Source organism: Schistocerca nitens, chromosome 6, assembly GCF_023898315.1.
Source record: "Schistocerca nitens isolate TAMUIC-IGC-003100 chromosome 6, iqSchNite1.1, whole genome shotgun sequence".
Lineage (NCBI taxonomy): Eukaryota > Metazoa > Arthropoda > Insecta > Orthoptera > Acrididae > Schistocerca > Schistocerca nitens.
In genome coordinates, this window is record NC_064619.1 from 17,876,387 (window position 1) to 17,893,276 (window position 16,890).

General features: G+C 41.0%; 1 protein-coding gene across 1 annotated transcript in view; it reads left to right on the forward strand.

The window, feature by feature from the left end:
* LOC126262703 (doublesex- and mab-3-related transcription factor 2) overlaps positions 1-2,692 on the forward strand; it is a 113,263-nt gene extending 110,571 nt beyond the window's left edge. The window contains exon 4 of the mRNA XM_049959482.1: positions 2,325-2,692. Coding sequence (XP_049815439.1) covers positions 2,325-2,692 — 368 coding nt within the window. The remainder of the gene's footprint in view (positions 1-2,324) is intronic.
* The last annotated feature ends 14,198 nt before the right edge of the window (positions 2,693-16,890 follow it).

Below are 16,890 nucleotides of genomic sequence, written 5' to 3' on the forward strand. Positions count from 1 at the left end.
TCACCGGTATGTATCGATAGTTTTTGTAGAAGTTATCGACATATCAATATTTTATCAACAGTCGTAGTAGGGAGGGAACTATTTTTGGCCTCTTGCTGACCCGTATAACGTAACGTGCAACAAAGACACTAACAATAACAACCCGTACACTGCGTAATAACTGTTGCAGCCCCGCATATCGGTACACCACACGAGTTGGCAGCAGTTGCAAAGCAGCACGAAAACTTTCGCATAATCACCAAGATCTGATCAAAATATCGTCATTGTCAAAATAAGATGAATCATTTCCGGACAACGCAGCGACGACTAATGAAGGAAAGGGGGGGGGGGGGGGGGGGTACAATCTAACCTTCATGTATACTGCGTACGGCTCAAAGCAAACATTCTGTAGTAAATACATTTCCTTTAACGTTATAGGATGCTACTTTTATCAGTCAGTTTTCGCAGTGTCCTTTTACTTTAAAAACAAGGTAGAGTAAGAGAATAATCTTAGTTGTATCAGTACGTGTTTCGTTAATAATAATAATGGCGTGTGGCTAGGACCTTCCGTCGGGTAGACCGTTCGCCTGGTGCAAGTCTTTCGATTTGACGCCACTTCGGCGACTTGCGCGTCGATGGGGATGAAATGATGATGATTAGTACAACACAACACCCAGTCTCTGAGAGAAGAAAATCTCCGACCCAGCCGAGAATCGAACCCGGGCCCTCAGGATTGACACTCCGTCGCGCTGACCACTTTTTTTTTTTAAATCTCATTTTGTTCTGTATTGTTCGTTGAATTTGTTCCGGGCGGACGTTCGATGACACCCGTTTAGGTTCTTCGTTGATCCATTCACTCAGTTTTTTGTTACAGAGGGCAGCTAAGTCTCTGGCCGAACACGCTGGGCTACCGTGCCGCCACCACTCAGCTACCGGGGGCGGACACGTGTTTCGTTTACTTGTATCCATACTGTCTGGAATTTCCTTGCATACCACCTGCGCTAAGCGTACCGCCGTCTGCGAATGCCTGCACTGGAGTATTCAAAGCATGTGACGTCACACCTCTGCACAGGAGCAGAAAACATGCTACAACCTCCACTTGAAGATGTCCTCCGCGGGTGGAGACGAATAAAAAATTCACCCGACCACTGCATAATAATCCCGAATATGTCTGACACCCCCGGCCGTTGAAGTTTACATTTTACAATCTTCATGTCTGTTATGTGGTCCTAACCACCAACTACCTCTGAGGAATATATCCCTGCAATCCTGGCATGCTGCTTCAGACCAAGGAACTTCTCTAACGGTCACCGCTATCTTGGAGACCACCAGTGCTTACAATGTGAAAGACGTTGCCTTGAAATTAATCTGGCCAAAAATTACTCCTCTACAGATGGAATAATTATGTTTCATCATAAAGAGGGTCGTCGTCCCCCCCACCCCCCCCCACCCCCACCCCCCCACCCCCCCACCCCCATGAACCATGGACTTCGCCTTTGGTAAGGAAGCTTGCGCGCCTAAGCGACACATATAGCCGAACCGTAGGTGGAACCACAACGAAGGGGTATCTGTTGTGAGGCCAGACAAACGCGTGGTTCCTGAAGAGGGGCAGCAGCCTTTTCAGAAGCTGCAGGGGCAACAGTCTGGATGATTGATTGATGTGGCAGTGTCACATTAACCAAAACGGCCTTGCTGTGCTTTTACTGCGAAATGCTGAAAGCAAGGGGAAACCACAGCCGTAATTTTTCCCGAGGACATTCAGCTCTACTGTATGGTTACGAGATGATGGCATTCTCTAGGGCAAAATATTCCGGAGGTAAAATAGTCCCCCATTCGGGTCTCCGGACGGGGTCTACTGAGGAGGATGCCGTATTCAGGAGAAACAAAACTGGCGTTCTACGGATCGAAGCGTGAAATGAAAATTCGAAGGAGATAACTAATAACTTGTACTAGTGTGTATCTCAGATAGTTGAACAGCATTACGTAGTTTCCTCTACCAGAAATCCAGAGTTAACGCGGCCGTTTTGAGCGCGTTCATTTTCGTAAAGAAACTGTGTGTTTTGCGAGCCCAATAAAGCCGACACCTGCCACTGGAGAGCGCTGAGAGAGCAAAGCACGTCAGCCAGCTCGTCCAGTGAGCCGGCAGTGCTCTCTCTCCCTCGTCAGGCCGGATGTCCCTTCCGCGTCAATGTCAACGTTAGCTGCCTCGTCCCGTGTGAAGGCGGCCCAAGTGCCCTTTATCCAATTGTTCGTACCGACGCTGCCTACGCCACTGCGGTACGCCGTAAAGTGTAAACAGTCGTCGTCCACGCCGTGTATGACCTGAAGTCGTGCTCGTGCCACAGGTGTGGGCCAGGCCGGCGGTCGCCACCCTCTGCTGCCCGCGGCGCTGCGCGACCGCCTCCGCAAGCGGCGCGCCTTCGCCGACCGCGCCCTGGAGGCGGCGCCGCTGCTGCTGCCGCCGCCCCCGCCGGCCTACCTCGCGGCTGTGGCGGCGACGACGCCGACGCCGACTACGCTAGCGCCGCCGCCGGCACACCGGGCCGTGACGCAGCTTCCGCTTCCGCTTCCGCTTCCCCTTCCGCCCCCGCGCCTGTTGCTTGCGGCGGACCTGCTGCTCCCGCCGGCCACCGTCGTCACCGCAGTGCCGCCCCCGCCTAAGCCCAAGCCCCGGCTGTCGTTCTCGGTGGAGGCCATCATAGGCGTCAAATAGTGTCGACGCCCAATCTTCCGCGGACACTATAACTCAGGAGTACGGACAGAAAATGTTTCTGACAGTGTGTTCAACTGCTCTCGTTATTGTTGTTATTCTTTGTATGTATGTAATTTAATGTTACCAAATATAAAACACGACCGGCAGCTTTGCTACAGAGAATGTGATTAACCTTTTGAGTCTACTTTATTTCCAGATTACCAGAAAAATCCTGAATGCATCGGAGAGTGCACCGTTTTGAAACCTTCTGGCGGACTAAAACTGTCTGCCGGGCAGGACTCACTACCAGCCATTTCTCCGCAGTGCTCTGCCAGGAAGTTTCAGATCTAAAATACAGGGGATAAGCAAAATAATGTGAGCTCTTGTACTTACTTGGAAATGGTTTATTAATATGTGGTTGGACCCCTACTTGCCTGTAATAGTGCTGCGATTCTTCTTGGAGTATTGGCATATAGTGATTGTACAGTCTCCAGTGGAATGTTACGCCATTCCTCAATCAGAAACTCTTCTAACTCCTGTAGTGACGAGGGAGGCGGAAATCTGCTCCAGGGTGTGCGCTCCAATACCGCCCACAAGGGTTCGATTTTTTTTTTCCCTTGATGCAATAATTCACCAACAGCCGTGTGTATTGTAGAAATTTATTTTATTTTATGAACTTATATGTGCTACCAGTTTCGGCATTACATTCATGCCACCTTCAGGCCCCACTCGTCATAGTCGTAAAATCGCTATATACGGAAGGAGCCATATAACTGCATCCGTGAATCAAATCGTCCTGTAACAGCTCTTGGTGGCCAGGCGACACAGACTGTGTGACTATGACGAGTGGGGCCTGAAGCTGGCATCAATGTAATGCCGAAACTGGTAGCACATAGAAGTTCATAAAATAAAATACATTTCTACAATACATACGGCTGTTGGAAAATTATTGCATCAAGAAGTTCATGCCAGCCGTCGCCCCATTCATAATGGATCAACGAAGATTAAGGGTTCGATTATGTTCACGTCTGGGGACTGTGCTGGCCAGGGAAGACTGGGAAGACGCTGCAGTTCAGTTGCACGCTCCTCATACCACGATTGTACTGTCTTGGCTGTGTGAATGGGTGCATTATCGTCCTGAAATATGGCATCATTGTTGGGGAATAACATTTGAGTTATGGGGTGCACTTGATCACGTGAAATGTTCACATAATCATTGGCTGTAACACGGCCTTTGAGAGTAATGATGGGACCAGCAGAATACCATGATATGGATGCCCACACCATCACGCTTCTACCGCCATGCAGAACCGTTGGAATCAAGCAATCAGGATTGTGGGCCTCTTTTGGCGTTCTCCAGTCGTAAACCCAGCCCGATGTTGGAAATAACGAAAACGTCGACTCGTCGGACCGTATGACGTTTTTCCACTGATCAGCCGTCCAGGATTTACGCTCCTGACACCATGTTTTACGCTTCTTTGCGTTGGTTTCGTCACTGATGGTTTCGGTATAACAGCCCGTTCATGAATATTCGCTTTATGGAGTTCTCGGCGGACAGTGTCGATAGATACGGGGTCTCGAAGGTGGCTATTGAGCTCTGCAGTTACTTTTGTGTTGTTTTGAGACAATTCGTGTTAAGAGTATGACGATCTGTCATATAGTTTTGATATGCGCCCACTATTACATTTACACGATGTTGTCTTTCCATAATTTGTGTAGGCTGTCATGGCTGTTGAAACAATTTCTCTTGAAACATTCAATAAGTTGGCTGCCTTGGTTACTACATCGCTCCACCTAATCGCGCCCCCACTATCTGCTCTCTTTGGTACTCTGTTCGGTCTTTCATTGCACGTCGACCTCGGGCTCTGAACGCGAGTACGAAATGTGCAGTACTCATAAATAACCTGCACTGATGCCTAGTCCGTACTGAACACGCACATTTCAGTGCGACACGTGCCTTACCTGCGTTATTGACCGTCAAACACAAGAATCCCATTACTGCCACTGTTCACATTATTTTGCCTATCCCCTGTATGCCGCAACAGACTAATCCGAATAATATCCCAGGAAATGTTTTTAATTTTTTCGAATCATAAACACCCGCAAAAAAATTCCGATCTTTATAAATTGTAGTTGTTGTGAGATCACAATCTCACAGAAATTATTAATGACGTCATAGTCGCCATAGACTCTATTTATTAAAATATTCACTGTTGGAATTCGACATGTTATCATTTTCAAGTGATTACAGGCGCAGAAAGCGCATCATTAGTCAACACTAAGAAAAAGTGCGTGTGCCAAGGCTCCTATCAGCGCTTGTTACATAGACCATCTATATAAAGTATAAAATACTCCTCCACGTTACGAGGACACATTATAGAACAAACAGATAAATGCAGTACTCTTAACTAATTTTACCAGCATGTGGCGAACGGGACAAAAAAATTCAGAACTAAATTCGTGCGGATTGCACATGTTAGTAACGAACAACATACTAGTCAAAACAGACGAAAATCAACTTCAACGTATTTCCGTCATTTCCAAGGACTACATTTAAGACACTCACAGACATTATACAAAATCTTCAGCAGCTCAGAGCTTACTTCTTGTCTACGCTACCAAACTCAAGGCAATGGAAAACAACACTTGTCGCACTTTTAACAATAGTCAAAAATAATGGCTAAATGGCTCTGAGCACTATGGGACTCAACTGCTGAGGTCATTAGTCCCCTAGAACTTAGAACTAGTTAAACCTAACTAACCTAAGGACATCACAAACATCCATGCCCGAGGCAGGATTCGAACCTGCGACCGTAGTGGTCTTGCGGTTCCAGACTGCAGCGCCTTTAACCGCACGGCCACTTCGGCCGGCTCAAAAATAATATCCATGAATTAGATAACACATTAAAACACTATACTGTCTTGAAGATATAACACGGCATAGTTAAGTGTTCTCCCATTACGTAGTTTTGTGGACTGTAAACAAACATAATATAAAAATGTGTGTGTGTGTGTGATCGATCCTAAAACAATGCTGCGATTTCAGCCAAACTTGGTTCAGATATCCGTTACAGTCCTCCGGCAACAACGGCTGTGGGGGTGAGAACCACGTACCTAACGTAGCTCAGTACATATGACGTCGTAAACAACCAGAAGCGTGGAAAAATGCCGCTTCATGCTTGACGTGTATTTATTACTCATTTACTACTGACCCTATTTGCAACATATTTCCCAGAGAATATCCACATACGCCACTGAATGCTCCTAATCAAATACGTCACATAGAGATATGACGTCACAAGCACTGAGATGCGTGAAAGATTGCCGCATTACGGATGTAGTTTTAATACAATGTCATTCGTACAGTCGAGTCAAATTAAGGAAGTCACTGACGCCAGCGTTTCTGATAGCCCAAACGGCTTCAGGCAACAACAACGAGTTAAAATTTCATAGAGTGGCTGAGATACTAGTTACAGCGCTCCTAGCGGCAACCAACGCTAACTCGGCCGCCATGTTCTCCTTAGTCAAAACATTAGGAAAGCGTTACTGTTGTTGTGTTGGAAATGTGTCAGCTGTTGTGATATTACTGCAATATTTAACTTTTCTAGTTGACTTTTTTGTTACAAAATATAAAGTCAACATGCCTGCAGTGTGTTCAGCGTTCAACTGCACAAATCGCAGCGATAAAACAACAAATGTTTCATATAATAAGTAAGTATATTAGTACCGAAATACGACACACGTTTTTTAATGTTTATTAAAGAGTCATTTGCATTGGAACTGTAATTATGCTTAAGACAAATGCAGGAAAGTAATTTATTTATCGTTGATTACAGATTTCCTTTAAAAGGTAAGGAAATTACAAAAAGATGGGTTATAAATATGAAGCGAGAAAACTGGTTTCCTACTACAGCCAGTTACCTCTGTTCAGCTCATTTTGAAGAGAAATATATGTACCACACAAATGTCCAGAGGCGCCTTTTGTCAAAAGCAGTACCTACTATCTTTAACTTTCCACCACATTTACAAAAGCAAGATAAAGTATTACGACCACAACCCAGAAAGCGATCTTTCGACAATTGGCAAGATAGTGCTGTTACAGTGACATCATTAGCACAAAGTAAGTCAATAATGTAATTTTACTCCGTGTTCTTATTACTTTGAATTACATACTTTCTATTATAATCTTATGGTGTAACTCTGTTATAAACTTATGATGTAACTGCAGTCTTTCAGCGCCTGTCGGACCCATATCTGTTTCTGCTGACCACAATTACTGTCTCCCAAGCCCTAAGAAGTTGAAAACACAATATAACAGAGTACAAGCAGAGAATGTGCGACTAAAGAAGCAGATAAAGCAAATGAAGCAACTTAGTGTACGACACAAAAGAAGAATAGTGCACTTACAGACTTTAGTTGCTGGTTTGAGAAGAAGGCTATGTAGTTGTTTCTTATATGTTAAACAGTGAATATGTAGTTGGTTTGTTGAAGGAGCTATTGGAACTTCAGTGCAGTGCTAAAGTATGCCATTATTCTCAGCAAATAAGGAAATTTGCCCTGACCCTACACTTTTATTCTGCCAAGGCATACAGCTACTTACGAAAATTTGTGAAATTACCCCACCCAAGAACGCTTCGCCGTTGAGCAATGTAACACATATTTCAAATAAATTCTCGTTCACAGTGTACTGGTTTTTGAGGCTTTGACTGTTTACTTTGAAATAGCGACAAAAATATCGCATTTCTGCGCCCGTTACTGTTTCTAATAGTTAACCACAGAATGTTTAGAAGTTTCACCGTAATATTCTGGTGGTACCTGCTCTAATTGCATTAATTTATGGGCAACAAGTAACGTTATAGTGGATGGACAGACGTATTTGAGTTGTCTTGTAGTGTTATCTACATCGAAAAGTTTAGCCATATTTCGACAAAAACATCCCTTTTTGCTGTCAGTGTACACTGAAATCACTGCTGTCTATTGCTTGTTTTAGAAAAAATAAAGCTGGTATGGGTTATTTCAAGTAAGTCAAACGCAGTTACAAGGGGGCGGGACACAGCAGACGAATGACTTGACTAAAGAAAACATGGCGGACAGAACTTCAATTTGCTTCAAACATGGCGGACCTATAGCCACTCTATGAAATTTTAACTCGTTGGGCAACAACGTTGCCAGCCTTCCAGCGTTACTGGACCGCGTATACTTGCATCGAAATTATCGTACGCTTTATTAAGGGATCCTCAACAGTTACAATCTACAATATAAAATCCGTTTCTGTGTGCGTGTCCTGGACTTTTTGTTGCAGCTGGCCTATCTAACGGCTTCCAGCGGCTACAAAAAGTTCACTTTCAGTATTTCGCGTAATTGTTGACCAAATTTAAAAATGTAACATGCTGTCATAATCTACTCATTAAGAATATCTTACGTTTAACACAAGTATTACAATTAGAAACTCTGTATGTGTCTTGAAGAGCTCAAATATTGCAACTTCGTTCATGCATTTCTCGAAAAAGATTACATTTACAGACTTCCAATAAACTTCACATGTAACTTCAAACCTTTTACGAAACGTTTTGTCGCTGGCTGCTCACACAAAATTATGGAAGGAAAAAAGTTTATCGCTAACTACATTTTCACTGTTCATGTGGTCAGACTTCATCATCTTACATTACATTACACTTATCGATTTCCATGGATCCCTTGGAGAGGAGTCTCTGGGATGTGGAAAGAGTCAAAGGTCTCTCTCCCTCTCTCTCTCTCTTTTTTTTACTCAGATAGATAGTTACGAGCTATAATCCTTGTGAAGATATTCATCGGTGGAGTAGGAGGAGCTGGCCAACAGGAAGTTCTTTAATTCACTCTGAAACCGATCTTTATCACTTACAAGACCTTTGATATGCTCTGGTAAGTTATTGAATATATGAGTACCCATGTATTTGACTCCTTTTTGCACTGATGTTAAGCTTTTATAGTCCTTATACAGATTTTTTTGATTCTGGTATTATAATCATGTTTTGCACTATTTTGTGTAAAAAGAGACATGCTGAAAATGACAAAGGACATCAACGAGTATATGTACTGAGAAGTAGTAGTTAGAACACCAAGTTTCTTAAAGAGGTCTCTGCATAGTGATCTAGGACTTGACACCAAACATAATTCTAATGACTCGTTTCTGAATTTTGAAAATGTTCTCTTTGTGAGAGAGTTTCCCCAAAAGATGATTCAATAAGTCATTAGTGAATGGAAGTAGGCCATATAAACTAACTTCATTTTTAAATCACCTATTTCTGCTATCATGCGTACTGCAAACATAGCTGAACTAAGGTGTTTCATTAAGTCTAGAGTGTGAGTTTTCCAATTTATATTGTGGTCAATTTGTAGCCCTAAAAATCTGACACTGTCTATGGCTTTAATTTCATTGTTTGAATACATTATACTTATAGGGTTAGATATTCTTTGTGAGGTACTAAACTGTATGTACTGGGTCTTGTCAAAATTCAGTGACAATCCATCTGCTGTGAACCACCCATTGATACTTACAAATATTTCATTAGCTGATTGCTCATTGAGATCATGGGTACTGTTTTTTTATACCAATACTTGTATCATCTGCAAATAAGACAAAATTTGCATTTTGTGAGACTGCATATGGAAGGTCATTAATATACAATAGGAACAACAAGGGACCTAAAATAGAGCCCTGGGGTACCCCTTGTCAGATGGTTTCATATTTTGAATGACTATTGTTATGTGGTAAGCCTGATACAGACACACACTGTTTTCTATTAAAAAGATAGGATGAGAATCATGAGCCTGCTACTCCTGTTATCACATAATATCTTAACTTTTGTATAAGGATATCATGCTTAACACAATCAGAAGCTTTAGCTAGATCACAGAATATTCCTAGTGGTAATAACTTTTGATTTATTGATTCTAATATATCATCTGTGAAAGTGAATATAGCTTGATCAGTTGACAATCCTTTCCGAAATCCAATCTGATTGCGAATGAGAATATTTTTCTGTACTACTAAGTGTTTATAAAGTCTACTATACATAACCCTTTCAAACACTTTTGAAAATATTACCAATAATGAAATGGGACAGAAGTTTTCCACTGATGATTTGTCTCCTTTTTTGTGTAACGGTTTGACAATAGCATATTTAAGCCTATCTGGAAAAGTACCACTGTGGAGGGATTCATTATATAAGTAACTCAGTATGTCACAAAGTTCTGAGGAGCAACATTTAATTATGGTAGAGCTGATTTCATCATAACCACTGGAACACTTCTTTTTAAGAGAGCTGATAATATTAGAATTCTCTTTGGGTGAGGTAGGAAATAGTTGAATTTTGTCAAACGTCAGCGGAAATGCATTTTTTAAATATTTTAAGCTGTCTTCTGAGGAACTATGCAAACCTAATTTGTCTGCTACTGAAAGGAAAAAGTTGTTGGAAGTGTCTGTAATTTTGGAGGTATCTCTAATCAGCTCATTATTTACCTTTAACATAATTTTCTCATTTTCCTGATTAGTTTTTCCTGTTTCACTTTTTACTATGTTCCATATAATTTTTATCTTGTTATTAGAGGCATTTATTTTTACTTGAAAAACGCATTTTGAGGTTTTGATTACTTTGTTTAGAATTTTACAATACAATTTGCAGTGTGATTTAGCTCTGTAGTCAACGTTTTCCCTTGACATTAAGTACAATCTTCTTTTTGTTGTGTGAGATACATTTATTCCATTTGTAATCCAAGGTTTTGAAACATTTAATCTATTTGCTTTGATTACTTTCTTAGGGCAGCACTTTTCAATTTGACCTATGGCCGTATTAGAGAGACAGTTATATTTTTCATTTATCCCAGGTAAATTGTATACATGTTTCCAGTCTGCAATCCTCATACAGTTTTTTTATACCTTCAATTCCTGTTTCATTTATTATTCGTATAATTTCCCACTTCCTGTTATTAGTTGCATCAGACCCCACTATATTAAATGTAAGCAACTAGGCATCATGATCTGAAAGTCCATTAAATACTGGATTTATACTATGATTTGCTAGTGTGGTAGTATCTATGAAAATGTTATCAATAACAGTGCTGCTGGTACCCATAACATTGGTTGGGAACTGCACTAAGGGAATGAGATTATAAGAAGTGGTAAGAGACTCTAGTATGGACCTTGAGTGACTATCCTCCAGAAAATTTAAATTAAAATCTCTATTTAGTATGAGTTGATTATTTTTAGAAGTTAAGAAATTTAATACTGCATCAAGCTGTTTAGTGAATAGTTGGAAATTACCAGTTGGAGTCCTGTATATTGTGACTATAATTATTTTTCTTTTGTGTGTTTCTACTTGTGTGGCACTGGCTTCAAAATGGTGATCACTACAGTATTTTAGAATGTCAGTGTTTTTATAATTGTGCCCCTTTCTAATGTAAGTGGCAACTCCTCCTTTCTCTATCTCTTTTCTATAATACTTTGAAGCTAAGGTATACCCTTCCATATTGAGCATTTCAATTTCACTACCTAAATGATGCTTAGTAATACAAATAATATCAACAGGATTTGTAGACTGTAGCTCATCTAAACAGATCTGAAATTCATTAATTTTGGTGCAGTTAATTTACTGTTACTTTTTTGTCTTATTATTATGCTTAACATTTTCAGATACATCTTGTTTCAATACTGAATGTGTAGATAATGAGCTTAACCTAAAAAAGAACTACTTCCATGAGTTGCAGTGTCTCCACTTAAAGAATTTGCTATCAGCCTAGCCAGTACATCATTCCCTATTCTATTAAGATGCAGGCCATGGGAAGTAAAGCTTCATCTACCAATAGTGTCAACAGGAATCAAACCAATCCCTGACCCATTACCAGCCCGAAGCAGACTATCCAACTCCATATTGACCCTATTCACAGAGCTGTACAACTGGGATAGATCGTACCGCTTGAAAACAGGCACAAACTCAACATTAGTATGGTTCGTTGCTGATGCTATTTTTACCAGTACTGTAGCCTTGGTCCCTATCGATACTGTTCCCTGCTCCACCAACTATTACAACACACTTTGCAGACAGTATCCACATATATCACTGAATGCACCTGCAACGTATCACTGTACGGCAAATAGTTCAAGAAATAATTAGATGCGTCAAAAAGGCGATTCTGCTTAAAATCGAGCGCAAATTACCTATCCTATAATCATCCAGTTTTGCATAATAAAAGCATTTAGCGACTTCCAACAAACTTCAAGCATTATTTCAATCCTTTTCTAAACTTTTTCTCACTTACATGCTTATCGTCAAGAATAATCTGTCTGCACGAAATCCTTACATTTGCGATAAAAGTCTTTCACGGTTGTTGTTGTTGTGGTCTTCAGTCCTGAGACTGGTTTGATGCAGCTCTCCATGCTACTCTATCCTGTGCAAGCTTCTTCATCTCCCAGTACCTACTGCAGCCTACATCCTTCTGAATCTGCTTAGTGTATTCATCTCTTGGTCTCCCTCTACGATTTTTACCCTCCACGCTGCCCTCCAATGCTAAATTTGTGATCACTTGATGCCTCAAAACATGTCCTACCAACCGATCCCTTCTTCTAGTCAAGTTGTGCCACAAACTTCTCTTCTCCCCAATCCTATTCAATACCTCCTCATTAGTTACGTGATCTAGCCACCTTATCTTCAGCATTCTTCTGTAGCACCACATTTCAAAAGCATCTATTCTCTTCTTGTCCAAACTGGTTATCGTCCATGTTTCACTTCCATACAGGGCTACACTCCATACAAATACTTTCAGAAACGACTTCCTGACACTTAAATCTATACTCGATGTTAACAAATTTCTCTTCTTCAGAAACGCATTCCTTGCCATTGCCAGTCTACATTTTATATCCTCTCTACTTCGACCATCATCAGTTATTTTGCTGCCTAAATAGCGTAACTCCTTTACTACTTTAAGTGTCTCATTTCCTGATCTAATCCCCTCAGCATCACCCGATTTAATTTGACTACATTCCGTTCATTATGCATTTATTGGGTTCTGAATTGCCTTCAAAACTTCAACTCCTAACTACGTTTGGCTGTCAGGAAGAAATTTTGCCCTGTTTTTGGGGGCAGTGTCAATCAATTTATTGTTTACTGCCGGTCTATGTAGCAAAGCAACATTTCCTTGCGCCCTTTACCTTCCTTTCACGTAAGTCAGTAATAACAACTTTACCACTATGGAAATACTTATTTAAATCTGTGAATTTCGTTAAAATATAGGCCAAAAATAAATAAAATAATTTTAAAAATTGTCAATGAGAGATGGGTGAATTTCTTCTGCCGCAACCAGCCTCTCCTTTAGGTATTTATAATTAAAGTAGAGACGCAAAGCATTGCACTGTTCTAAAACCTTGAACACAACGCCCCGGATGCAACAATTTATAATTTCTAATATCCAAACACTTTCGAGATTCATGTAGTTGTGCCTGTCTCTTAACACTAGCTTTAAAGTGGTAATGAATGTTCCTAGCTAGGTCTTCACAACGTCTGGGAAGACATTTACAAGCTTCACTGCCGCATGTGTGAAGCGAATGACATGTACATTTGAGAATAATTAGTCCAGGACATCTTTCAGTTGACCGAGTAGCAAAGGAGCTTCTTGACCCCATCACAGAATTACAACCATCAGAAGCAAATCCTATAATATTGTTCTCAGAAACGTTGTGCTCAGAAAATGAAAGCATTAGATAAGAATAAAGGTTTTTACTTGTTGCACTTTCGTCTGATTTATCACATTCACCCTGCTTAAAAATTTCAGAAAGATTACAAAATTTACTTTCAGTTTTATTTGTGTGTTTATCAAAATATGTAACCACGGCACACGATGTTTTAACATATTCTACGTCTGTTGACTGGTCAGTAAGAACAATGAATTTTTGTATGTCTCATTTTTTCTGCAAGTTCGTTCTTATGGCTCTATCTTATCACGTTCTGTACGACCTGAGAACATTTAGTGCGGTGATTTTAGGATAAGGAAAGCAACCCTCAAGGTAATCCACAACACTGAACCAAGGATAGTAGCGAGCGAGGCTGTGCAGTGATTAACACACTGGACTCGCCACGGCCGATTTCCTTCCCCGTCCTTCCCTAATCCGAGCTTATGCTCCGTCTCTAATGACCTCGTTGTCGACGGGACGTTAAACACTAGTCTCCTCCTCCTGTAGGGGATAGTGTTCTGCTGCTTAACCTGCCAATTAAATTCAGCAACGTGAGCCTGATTATGTAAAGACCTATCAGTTGTAGCTGATTTCAGAAATGTACTCAAAATTGTGTGGCTTTTAGATTACACCACCTTCATTGTTTTGACATTATGTTCACTTTTAGAAAGTATATAATCACATCCCAGTTCAGACACAAAAGTTAAGTTACAGATTCTACATCTAAAACTTTCGGGGTTCGATTTAGCAGCGCACAAACAACCTTTATATTCAGAATTAGTTTCCCAGATTTTTCTGTATTTTTGTTTTCACCTCTTACATTTAAACGCGTCCGCAGTAGATTTCTTGGGAGTTCTAGGACCACTATCACTGTCTTTCCATTGACACAATTTTACACTACTTAACACCTTATAAAACGTTCGTGGCCCTCATCTGAGCCAATAAGTTAACAGTAATCGTTTTCATTTATGTATGAGCACCGCGAAGGATGTAAAGCAGTCAATACGGCGGCTTCCGCAGGGGACTCATCTCGAGAAGTAACCTAAGCTGCAGCGTTATGAACCTGGGAAATCCCACGACTGGACAGACTGGCATGTAGGCTGCTCAAAATCGTGCTTGTGAAATAAACTGTCACAAATTAAATAAACCATAAAATAATAAAAAAGATGAACTCTTAACAGTAATAAGCGTTTCAAAAGATGGTACTAAAGATGTGTGATCCGAAGTGTGGATCGTTATGTTCGTACGCCATCTTAAATGATTGTACACGTACGATGCAGATCGTACGGTTGGCAACGCTGGCAGGCGAAAACAGTAGTTGTCTACAGAGCTACGCCACAGAGACGTCTAAGATAGAGAGCCTGTATAGGGAGAGAGTGGCTAACCGGACGATGCGGCGGCCATTTTTCTGCCAAACTGCGGGCGGGACTTTTGAATGGCCAGTAGTGGAGTACACACTCACCGAATCAAAAGCACAAGGCAATATGGCGAAATCATTCGTTAAATGCCTTTCTTTACAGCTATAAAATACTCATAGTAGCCTACTGCGTGCAGCACAGGAAAATTTGATACAGTGGCTGTAAAAATTATCCGTAACTTTCATTTATCTCCTTTAAAGTTCGTTTACTAGACATACTGCAATGAAAGCAACGTAAATAAAAAAATATAATGTATAGCATTTGTTTTGTATCGGAAGTGCATAACGCTAAAGATTTAGCGTACCTATATTACGTCAGATGAATGAAAGTCGTAAGCAGTTGTTTACTTCTGACATGCAAAAAGGTGAGACGTATTAGTACTTCTTGTCACAAGTAAACAATTGCTTATATATATATATATACTGAATACCTCTCGTAGATAACAAACGAAAAAGGTTACAAAAATCAGGTAATGTTAAATGTAAGCTACTGTAATAACGACCAAATATAACAAGAAAACTACCGTATCCCTTCTACCCCACATTAAGTAGGCCTATTAAAAACTGCCTTCAAGAGTACCTACAATTATTTACTACGAATAATGTTTCAGCAACCACGACAACTGCGAAAACGTGCTTACAACTTGCCTGCGTCAACACTCAGGCAATAATACTGAAACCAAAATAATGGCTGTTTACTGATTCGGAACGAAATAAAGTTTGACGCTATAAAGTCAAATGAGCATGGCACAACAATTACAGGAACTTTCCGTTTCCAGCAAGGACTCTCAGATATTGGCTTCAGAAAAGCTTGTGATGCTACCAGTATGCACGAACTGTTACAGAAATAAGAGCTTAAAAATTGGAACAACCAAATGCAGCACAACCTGGCATCGTTTACGAACGTCTGCAGAACGAACTACAGATGTCAAAAACAATACTGTACAATTACTAACGTGTTTACTTCAAACATGTAGGCCTACCGACTTCATTGCAAAACGCTTCATTATTTTAACTCGTATTTAAGATCGCAAACGCTAATTACGTACTAAAAACGATATACAACTAAATCGACCATGCATGCACACGCATAACAAGTCTCTTAGTAATTCAAATACCTTTTAACCGTTTCCAAAAGTTCTCTGAACTTCAATTCAACTCAAAAGAACGGCGAACATAGGAAGCGCGAGAGACGTTTGGCAGGAAAATGGCGCCAAAGCTAATCAACCAATCACGGGCAACTTCACCTATGGCCACTCTCTCTGTATACAGGCTCTCTAGTCTAAGAAATCGCGTTGCACCCAGCGAACAGTAACTGTCCGGTATCGTGTTCCTTAATCTGGATATCGCACTTATACCTTTGTACATTATGCTTATTTCTTTGTATGACTGCTTCGTAAATCAATAGTGCTTTCTCGAATACATGGAAATGATGAAAGGTTGCATGACCTCTTTTGCATGTCGCCTGTCATTTTCATCAGTATTAGTAATGTTCCATGTCATTGCACGGTGGTAACGGACCGAATAAGGCTATCCTAATGAGAGTATTTGTACTGAGGGCTCAAAATACTTTTCACTAGATTCCTATGCATGTTGGGTTACTTCCCTGGATGACCTGTGCGAGGCAGGCATGCCGGCCGCGATGGCCGAGCGTTTCTAGGCGCTTCAGTCCGGAACCACGCGACTGCTACGGTCGCAGGTTCGAATCCTGCCTCGGGCATGGATCTGTGTGATGTCCTTAGGTTAGTTAGGTTTAAGTAGTTCTAAGTTCTAGGGGACTGATGACCTCAGATGTTAAGTCCCATAGTGCTCAGAGCCATTTGAACCATTGGCGGAGCTGACATTTGTACTCAGGTAGTAGAAGCAACGAAAAAAGCACGCCAAATTTAAAAGAACGCAAAATCCCCAAGATTGGCAAAGTTTTGCAGAAGTTCGAACTATAGCGCGCACTTATATGCGAGATGCTTATAATAATTTCCACAACGACGTAGTGACTCGGAATCTGGCAGAAAACCCAAAGAGATTCTGGTCATACATGAAGCACACTAGTGACAAGACACAATCAATACCTTCACTGCGCGATAACAATAGTGAATT